Genomic DNA, 9,188 nt, shown 5'->3' with positions numbered 1-9,188 from the left:
CCACATAGCTAGAGACAATTACATAACACTGCTACTTTTTTTTTTTCTTCCCAGTCCTGGGCTTGAGCTCAGGGCCTGGGCACTGTGCTTGGACTTTCTCAAGGCTAGAGCTCTACCACTTGAGCCTCAGCACCACTTCTGGCATTTTTCTATGTATGTGGTAAGGAGCAATTGAACCCGGGTCTTCGTGCATGCTAGGCAAGCCCTCTACCACTAGGCCACACTCCTGGCCCAGCACTGCTACTTGTACCTTGTATTTGTTTTTCACCTGTCACAGGGATCTCTGGAGCATAACTCCCACCATAGGTGAGGATCACAGTAGATTCAGACATAGAGAAAGCAAATTCTGTGCATTTGAATCACCTCCCTCTCGAATCTAAGAACAAGAAAGTGAATTAAAATTATTCCAAAATACCATAAATGTAATTTGTTAAGCATTCATGAAAACAAAACATGGTTCCAGGATATCTCTCCCTCTCTCTCTGGTGTCTGTCCTGGGGCTTGATTTAGGAGTGTTCTCTGTCCCTGAGTTTTTGCTCAAGGCTAGAGCTCTACCATTTGAGCCACAGCTCCACTGCTGGTTGTCTGGTGGTTAATTGGAGATAAGAATCTCAGGGACTTTCCTACTCAGACTAGCTTCAAACTGATCCTCAGCTCTCAGATTCCATAGTAGCTAGGTTTACAGGTGTGGGCCACAGTCGCTTGAATTCAAAATGAAGACACCACTGTTCGTCTTCAGTAGGTTTGAACATCTTCCATCGTTAGAACATTATTTGTACTTGTTCTGGGCAGTGTTTGGAAAACAAGCCTACATACTTGTGCATGGGAGGCAGGTGTTCTATAACTGAGCAACATCCCCAGCCTGAAACCATTTTAGGAAAAAGAAAAAAAAGAAAGTTTTCACATCTATTTTTGCAAAGCACTACACTACAAAAAAAAAAAAATCTAACACAGACAAGATTCCCCAGTGAATCTTCAAAAACTGAGCCCCTTTTCCTAATGGCATGTTTAAGATGCACTGTGAGGGCTGGGAGTTTGGCCTGGTGGTAGAGTGCTTGCCTAGCCTGCCCGAAGCCCCCTGGGTTCCATTCCTGCTGGAAGTGGTGCCCTGGCTCCAGTGGCAGAGCTCTAGCCCGGAGGAAGCCCGGGGACAGTGCTCAGGTCCTGGGCTCACGGTCCAGGACTGGCAGGAGAGCACTTTGCAAAGTCAGTTAGGACTGAAAGTTGTATCCCAAGGGGTCAATCAGCCGGTTCCTCGAGGTCACTCGGCCACCGTTCTCCAGCACGTGCTCCGGGGCGCAGGGCCGGGGGTGTCCGCGGCGGGCGCAGGCCCGCAGGCCAGGCCTGGGGTCGGTGACTCCCCGAGCGGACCCCGCGCGGCCTCCGATCCCCGCCCCGCGCCGTGTCACCCCCGGGTCTCCCGATCACGCCATGCATGCGTTTCACACCGCCGCGGACACGGCACTCCTCCACTCGTGGGTGCGGAGAGACGGGGCGGAGCGGGCCCGGGCGACCTCGGCGCTGGCCGGGCGGAGCCGAGTGCGGCCTGCGCTGGACACAAAGGCTGGCGCGGCGCCGCGGGGCGGCCCGGGGAGGGGGCGGGGCCTGCGCCGGAAGGGGCGGGCCGCGTTGCCACGGCAACGGCGGGCTCCGTTCCGCTCCCCGAAAGCCCGAGGTCGGCCGCCCCGCAGGGAGGGACTGGCCGGGCCGGAGTAGCCAGGCCACCGAGGGCTTCCGCTCGGCGCCCGCCGGGGTGGAAAGCGCATGCCAGGCGCCCGCCGGGACGGCACCGGGACGCCGCGGAGACGCGGCCTTCCCCACGGCCCGCCCTCCGCGGGAGCTCGGCCCTCCCTGGAGCTTGCCGCCGGGCCCCTTTGTCTCCAGCCCGTTCCAAACGGAGCTTCGGGAGGCGACACAAAGGGAGGGTGGTGGCGAACGACGCAGGCGCGAAGGCCGCCTTGGCTGCTGGGAACGGTGGTCCCGCCGCGCTCGGGCTCCCTCCCGCGCGGGCTGGCCGCCACGGCCGGGCCAGGACGCATGCGCCCCCACTTCCGCCTCGCCCGGCCACGCCCCACGCGTCCGCCTCCGCCGGAGAACCCGCCCCCCCCCCGTCCGAGGAGCCTGGAGACGGGAATCCATGGATGTCACGCCCCCTCCGTGTTCTGATTGGACGCCGAGGTGAACGCCCCACGCGATTGGACGACAGGGCTGTCCGTTGTGTCCGGGCCTTACTTATACGGCGCTGTGCACGGCGGCGGCGGCGATGCGAAGAGTGAGGCTGCGGAATTCCATCTGTGTGCTGCTGTGCTTCGGGTTCCGAGCGGCTGAGGTTCGCGGTCGGTCCGGGCCCCAGGCAGGGCCTTGGCCCTGCGAAGCGCCGCCCAGCAGCCCAGCCACCCCGGACCAAACTCCTAGTAAAGTTTCTCCAGGCCAGCCACCCCGGGGCCCCGGAGGCCCCGCTGTCCCCTCCGCGACCCTGACCCCAGCGAAATGACAGCCGAGGCCACGCCCCCTCGGGGGCGGCTCCGCGGCCTGCCGCCCCCCGGCCCGGGACGGTGAGGGGCGTGAATGCGGCGGGGGCGGGGCCGCCTCCGGAACGGGCGGGGGGCGGGGGCGCGCATGCGCGGTGCGCTCCCAGCCGAATGTTTCCCAAGTGTTTGAAACTGGTATTTGGGTTTTCCACGTTGGACAAGTGCGGCGCGCCGGGCCGCGGAGCGCGCCCTTCCCCGCGGTCTGCCCCGCTCCCTCCCCTCCACGGCCCCGCGGGCGGCGGTGGCGGAGGCGCCGGGCCTCTCGGGTGTGTGCGCGCTCGTACCCGCGGGGCCCCCCGCGCGGCTCGCCGCCGGGGAGGGGGCCTGCGCGGCCGGCCGGGCGTGCGCCGAGAGCCTCCGCCACCGCGGCCCGCGCCCGCAGGCGCCGGGGTCCCCTCGGCCCCGGAGGTGGCTCGGCGGAGCCCGATGCGGCCGCCGGCCGGCCGGGCCGGAGCGGCGGGGGGGCGCGGGAGGCCCGGCGCTTTGCATTTTGCAGGGCTGTTTTGAGGGGGGGGCAGGGGGCGGAGGAAACGGAAAGCCGCGCCGAGTCGCCGGGGACCCCGGGGGTGAGCCATGTTGAGTCCTGCCACCGGGGAGCAGATCCGCCTGGTGAGCTATGTGGAGGACTACCTGGACTCCATCGAGTCGGTGCCTTTCGACCTGCAGAGAAACGTCTCGCTGATGCGGGAGATCGACGCGAAATACCAAGGTACGGCGGGTGATGGATGGGCGGGGGCGGCCGCGTCCGTCCATCGGTCCTCCCGGACCCGGCGCGATCGGCGGGCCCCGGGCGGCCTCGGCGGGGCAGGAACAAAAGGTCTGGATCGCCTTTGATCCCCCGCGGTCCTGCGCGCGGAGCCCGGGACCCGGAGGAGGAAGCCGCGCGAGCGGCTGGGCTCGCGCCGGGAAGGCTGCGCGACCAAAGCGCTCTTTGTAGTGGAGCGGCGAGGCGGGTGCCGCGGGGGAGGGGGCGCGGGGCCCGGCCGCGTCCGCGGGAGCTGGGGGGCCGCCGGGGCCGCCGGGCGCGGGCTCGGCGCTTCCGAGGGCGGCTGCGGGCCGGGCTCCGGAGCGCGGGTCCGACCGTCGCCGCCCCCCATCCAGTCCTCGATCTGTTACATAAAGTACGGTCGGGGTCGCCCAGCGCCCCTGCCCAGCCCCCTGCGGCCCTCCCTCGGCCCTGGACCGCGAGTGGGGCCGACGCCGGTGTGCTCTGCGTGGCGCGAGGGCTTTCTCGCCGGTGTAAAGTGGGAAGGGAGGGGAACGGTGCGGGCGGGGAAGGCGGCTCCGCGCTGCGCTCGGGGCGCAGGCTGACCCCCGGCTCGTAGAGGAACGTGGCAGGTACGCGGACCTGTGGCCCCCCTCCCCCGAGAGGTGGGGCCTTTGGCCCCGCCGGGATTTGTTGACTGCTTGGGGAAACTTTGCCGCGGGGTCAGGCCGGGCACCGAGGCTCTGGTTCGGGTGCAGATGTGTTTTGGAGTTTACTGATGTTTACATGGCTGCGCAGCAGGGCGACGGGAAGACTCGGATTGGAGGGAGAGTGGAAGAGGGGGCGTCTGCCCGGCCGCACGCCGACGCCGCTCCGGGAAGGCGCCCCTGCGCGCTCTGCCCGGGAAGGCGCTTCGCAGCGCCTTTTATAGCAGGTCATTAGCATATTGCGGAATGTCCCGCCTCCTCCCTCTTCGGATTGGCCGTGACGTTTCCACGGAATGTCCTTATCAGTCCGCTGCCGCGCTACTGGTCGCCGGGCCGGATGGGGGCGGGCCTTGCTCCGTGACGGACGGGCGTCGGTGTTTCCGCCGCCTCTCTGTCTCTCCTCTCCGGCGGCGGGGCGGGGCCGGGGGGAGTTGATTTGAATGTCTTTGGCCTGCGGTGTGGGATTGGCTCCGGGCGCCCCGGGGTGCTGAGCGTGGATTGGCGCTCCGCCTGCCTCCGCCCCCCGCCCCTCGACCCCCCATTGGCCGGCTCGTCGGCCCGGCCCCTGCGCAGGGGCCCCGGAGCGGAGCCGCGGCGACCCCGAGGGTTCGGGCTTGCGGTCCGGAAGCCCGGCGGAGCCTCGGGCCCCGCGCGAGGCCCGACCGCGGACCGGGCGTCTGCAGGGTGTGGCGGCCGTGAGTGAGCGGGCGGGGGCGCGGCCCGCGGGGACGGCGGGGCGGGGCGGGGGGACCGGGCGAGGGTTCCTGCGGGGCCTCGGCGCAGGCCCGGCGGACGCTCGGCAGGCTGGCGCCGTGCTCGTGTGTGTCCCCGTGGGGTGCGCGGGAGTGCGAGTGTGCGCGAGTGTGAATGTGTGAGTGTGCGCGTGTGCGCGCGCGATTGTGTGAGTGTGTGTGCGCGTGTGTGATTGTGAGTGTGCGCGAGTGTGAATGTGTGAGTGAGTGTGCGCGTGTGCGCATGAGTGTGTGAGTGTGTGATTGTGGAAATGCTAGTTTGTGTGCGAGTGTGAGCGCACGAGTGTGTGCACGTGGTCGTGTGATTGTGCGTGACTGTACACGAGTGTGTGCGTGACTGTGAGTGTGCGCGTGGAGGGTGTGTGTGAGTGCGCGTGATTGTGCGTGAGTGTGTGCGCGTGTGAGTGTGTGCGCGTGTGAGTGTGCGCGTGTGAGTGTGTGCGCGTGTGAGTGTGCGCGCATGTGAGTGTGCATGTGTGAGTGTGTGCGCGTGTGAGTGTGTGCGCGTGTGAGTGTGCATGTGAGTGTGCGCGTGTGAGTGTGTGCATGTGTGAGTGTGTGCGCGTGTGAGTGTGCGCGTGTGAGTGTGTGAGTGTGTGCGCGTGTGAGTGTGCGCGCGTGTGAGTGTGTGCATGTGTGAGTGTGCATGTGTGAGAGTGTGCGCGTGTGTGTGAGTCCTTGAGTGTGGGTGAGCATGAGTGTGCGCCTGTGGGTGAGGGTGAGTGCGCACACCTGCGCGTGGGTGGGTCTTGTTCTGTCTTTGGCACGCTGCAGCTCCAGTTCCAGCCCTCGCCGGTGGGTTGGAGACTGAGCGCAGGCTTTCTGCCTAGGTTGGCTAGGTTCACTTTTGGGTGATTTTCATGGTGGAACGTTCATTTCCCCGGAGGTGGGGCTTTGTAAAAGAAGTAAACGAAGCTGTACGTGACTTCAGTTAATGATGTGTTTATGCCATCCCTGTGTTGGTTGCGTTCTGGACAGGGAAAGGAGTAACATCCAGACATTGTCTCCCCCTCCCCACATCCCCCCTTCCTTGCTGGAGAGTCTGACGTGCTTGCTGTATTTTCTGTGAGAGCAAACAGTTTCCAAATAAAAGTTTATGCTATTTACTGTTTGAGAAGAGTAACTATGGGACTTTCCTGTATATTTAAGTAAGCTTTTAAGAAAAAGAAATAGTTCTTTTATTTTAGTTAGATTATTTATCAGCTTTGATTACTTGAGAAATTGTTTAATGGCATTTGCCAAATTACATTTTAAAATCATATGCACTATTTCTAACCTAAAATGTCTTAAGCTTAGTATTAAGGGCTTTAATCTGTTGACTGTTGAATCTGTTCTGACATTGGAATTATAAACAGTAGATACAAATGTAAATTACCACTTTTTTTGTGTGTGTGTACGTGTGTGTGTGTGCTGGGGTTGGAACTCAAGGCCGTGTGTGTGCTAGGTAGGCATTCTGATGCCCACTTCCACTTCAGAAAGCTATGTTATCTGGTTTATTATGGCCAATCCATCCCTTTTTTGTTGTTAGAGACCGGGCTCCCTGGCTGGGAGCGTGGCCTGGAGGGAGAGTGCTCACCCAGCCTGCAGAAGCCTGGGTTCAGTGCCTCAGTACCACATGAATAGAAATGGCACAGTGGCTCAAGTGGTAGATTTCTGGCTCAGAGACAGTGCCTAGGCCCTGAGTTCAACCCCCAGGACTGGTGCGGGGAGGGGTGGGGAGATGGGTGTTCTGTGTTGCCCAAGCTAGCCTTGAAATGGCGCCTTCCCACCTGGTCCTCCGAGGTTCTAGGTTAGGGGTGTGGCCGTCACAGCCTGGCTTGCAGCCATGCCATTGTTTTTAGCCTGGCAGAAGAACCCTATGTTTGGGTGATAGATAGAGTGACCACCCTGGAGCTAAGTCCCGGCCTCTGCCGGCTCACCCCGATGTCATCCCTGTGGGCCCGCTGGCTGGATGTAGTCGTGCAGTCTCCAGCGCACACCTGGAGAAGGAAGGCCCGCGAGTGACTCCCTGCGAAGGAAGTCGAGGCCTTGCTCTTACTGTACTCGCGCTTTGCGGCGCTTTGGTGATGGGAGGCAGCTCAGCATCCTGCCGAGAGCGGTGGTGGAGTGAAGGCTTCGCAGGCAGCCCTGGGGAGGGGTGGCCGGCCTGATGGGGTGTCCCCGGGTGGGGTGGGGTGTCCCTGGCGGAGTGAGGCCCCGATGCATGGCTAACGTGTGCTCTCGCTCTCGCTCGCCCGCAGAGATCCTGAAGGAGCTGGATGACTACTACGAGAAGTTCAGGCGGGAGGCGGACGGCGCCCAGAAGCGGCGCGTGCTGCACTGCATCCAGAGGGCCCTGATCCGCAGCCAGGAGCTGGGCGACGAGAAGATCCAGATCGTCAGCCAGATGGTGGAGCTGGTGGAGACGCGCGTGCGGCAGGTGGACGGCCACGCCGAGCTGCTGCAGGCCCAGCCCGAGGCCGGCGACGGCGGCGCCCACTGCAGCAAGGCCGGGCAGGACAAGGCCAGGGCCGAGGCGCTCCTGCAGGCCGACAAGCCCAACAACAAGCGCTCGAGGCGGCAGCGCAACCACGAGAACCGGGAGAACGCTGCCAACAACCACGACCACGAGGACCTGTCGGGAGGGACGCCCAAGGAGAAGAAGGCCAAGACCTCCAAGAAGAAGAAGCGCTCCAAGGCCAAGGCGGAGCGGGAGGCCTCGCCGGCCGACCTCCCCATCGACCCCAACGAGCCCACGTACTGTCTGTGCGACCAGGTCTCCTACGGGGAGATGATCGGCTGTGACAACGACGAGTGCCCCATCGAGTGGTTCCACTTCTCCTGCGTGGGCCTCAGCCACAAGCCCAAGGGCAAGTGGTACTGCCCCAAGTGCCGGGGCGAGAACGAGAAGACCATGGACAAGGCGCTGGAGAAGTCCAAAAAGGAGCGCGCCTACAACAGGTAGTTGGTGGCCCTGCGCGGCCCGAGCGGAGAGACCCGCCCCCCCCCCAGGAAGTGGGGGCGGCCAGGCCGGTTCCCGCGGGCTCGCCGCGCAGCTGCCCCTCCCGGGACGGTGGCTCTCCATCCCGTCTCCACCGGAGGACCCGAGCCTCAGGACTAAAGACAGAGGCTCCAGTGGAAGACCCCAGGGGTCTCAGCCTGACCATGGGGGTGGGAGAGACTTGGAGGCAGCCAATCAAATTAAATGTGGAAAGAAAAGAGTTCATTTGGCTGTTTTCTTTTATAAAATCATGTTTTCCTTTCTTTATGTACAGTTTTGTGCTTTTTAATTAGCAAGGTTGCTCAAAGTACAGCATATAGGAACTGGTTTCTTCCTGCCGTAATGTATTCCGATAAAAGCAATTCAATAACAGAGGTTTACAGTTCAAACATTATTTTTTAAAAAGGCAACTGGGTACATTTTACATCACAGCTATTTTCTATACTGGCCTGTTCCCCTGTGGCCATTTTTAAATGACTGGGTACCTTCGTATTAATTCACACACAGGTGGCCTGGTCATGGAATTCAGATCATGTTTGCTCTTTCCGAGCATCTCTGACTTAAGTAACTAGAGAGTGTAGAAATAAATGGGTGTTTCCAGAGCCCTTGCTCTGCTACTAGAAGCTCAGCCCTGGTGCTGTTTTGGGGCCGAGGCGTGTTGTGCTGTGTGTGTGTGTGTGAGAGAGAGAGAGAGAGAAAGAGAACGAGAGAGAGAAGGAGGGGGAGAGAGGGAGGGAGGGAGGGAGGAAGCACAACAGAGCACACATGACGGCAGGAACTAAAGAGATGTAGCCAGTCTGTTTTTCCACCAGTATATTTAATTTTAACAAAGAAACTAAAAGTCTTAAGATTTTAGACAGAGCCTTAAGCGAGTTGTGTATTATGCTTACACTTATGAGGTAGAAGTTACCCGATTGCCAGCAGATCTACCTGTGTTTAGACCCGAGGTCAGGCCACCCCCGACCCCCCCCCCCCCCACATCAGCTTCGGTGTAGTCTGTGTGCCAAGAATGGTCCCTAATTGAATATGCTTTTAAAAGGCATGTTTCATGATATGAGAAAGTCCTATGAAACGCCAGTTTCAGTGTCTAGAAATAAAGTTGCTTTGGAACACAGCCCTCCCTCACTTATATATGGTCTGTGGCTACTTTTTTAACAGAGTTGAGAAGTTACTGCCCAAACTTTACAACAGCAAAGCCAAAAATACTTCTTTTCTGGCCCTCTGCAGGATACTGTGAGCTCTGCTCTGGCCTGGATGCTTGTGTTGAAGATCTGGGCCCTGCACTGTCCACATATGAAAGTCTGCAGCTTTCATTGCTGAGGGACACATGGTTTTCTTTATCTTGAAACATGGTGAAAACACGTCTGGTTATGTGGAGTCTCCAGACAGGGGAAGCATGCTCACCCGTCTGTGGCTGCTGTAGCAACAATTTGTATTTTGAAAAAGTAGCTGTTTGCTGACCACTTTGTGTGTGTACATGCACATGTGTGTGTGTGCTCCAGTCCTGGGGCT

At 60.8% G+C, this 9,188-nt stretch overlaps 1 protein-coding gene across 2 annotated transcripts; it reads left to right on the top strand.

Moving 5' to 3' along the window:
• Positions 1-2,196: 2,196 nt before the first annotated feature.
• Ing1 (inhibitor of growth family member 1) lies at positions 2,197-7,678 on the top strand. Of its 2 annotated transcripts, none has more exons than XM_090341877.1 (2): positions 2,197-2,329; positions 6,937-7,678. In XM_090341877.1, the coding sequence occupies exon 2, from the start codon at positions 7,083-7,085 to the stop codon at positions 7,638-7,640; it is 558 nt and encodes a 185-aa protein (XP_090198003.1). In that variant the 5' UTR covers positions 2,197-2,329; positions 6,937-7,082; the 3' UTR covers positions 7,641-7,678. The 2 variants fall into 2 exon arrangements, with proteins under 2 accessions (XP_090198003.1, XP_090198002.1); XM_090341876.1 differs by lacking the exon at positions 2,197-2,329 and adding an exon at positions 3,044-3,240.
• Positions 7,679-9,188: the final 1,510 nt, after the last annotated feature.

Source organism: Megascapheus bottae, chromosome 11 (assembly GCF_031878675.1).
Source record: "Megascapheus bottae isolate mThoBot1 chromosome 11, mThoBot2.hap1, whole genome shotgun sequence".
NCBI classification, from domain to species: Eukaryota; Metazoa; Chordata; class Mammalia; order Rodentia; family Geomyidae; genus Megascapheus; species Megascapheus bottae.
Note: the sequence above shows the minus strand (reverse complement) of the source record. Positions and strands in the feature narration are given on the sequence as shown.

What these genes read in the sequence shown, in the direction of transcription:
- Ing1 (XM_090341876.1), top strand. Translation starts at nt 3,105, where the DNA reads ATGTTGAGTCCTGCCACCGGGGAGCAGATCCGCCTGGTGAGCTATGTG. An exon ending in GATCGACGCGAAATACCAAG is followed by an intron (nt 3,241 to 6,936) that starts GTACGGCGGGTG and finishes GCTCGCCCGCAG; the next exon opens with AGATCCTGAAGGAGCTGGAT.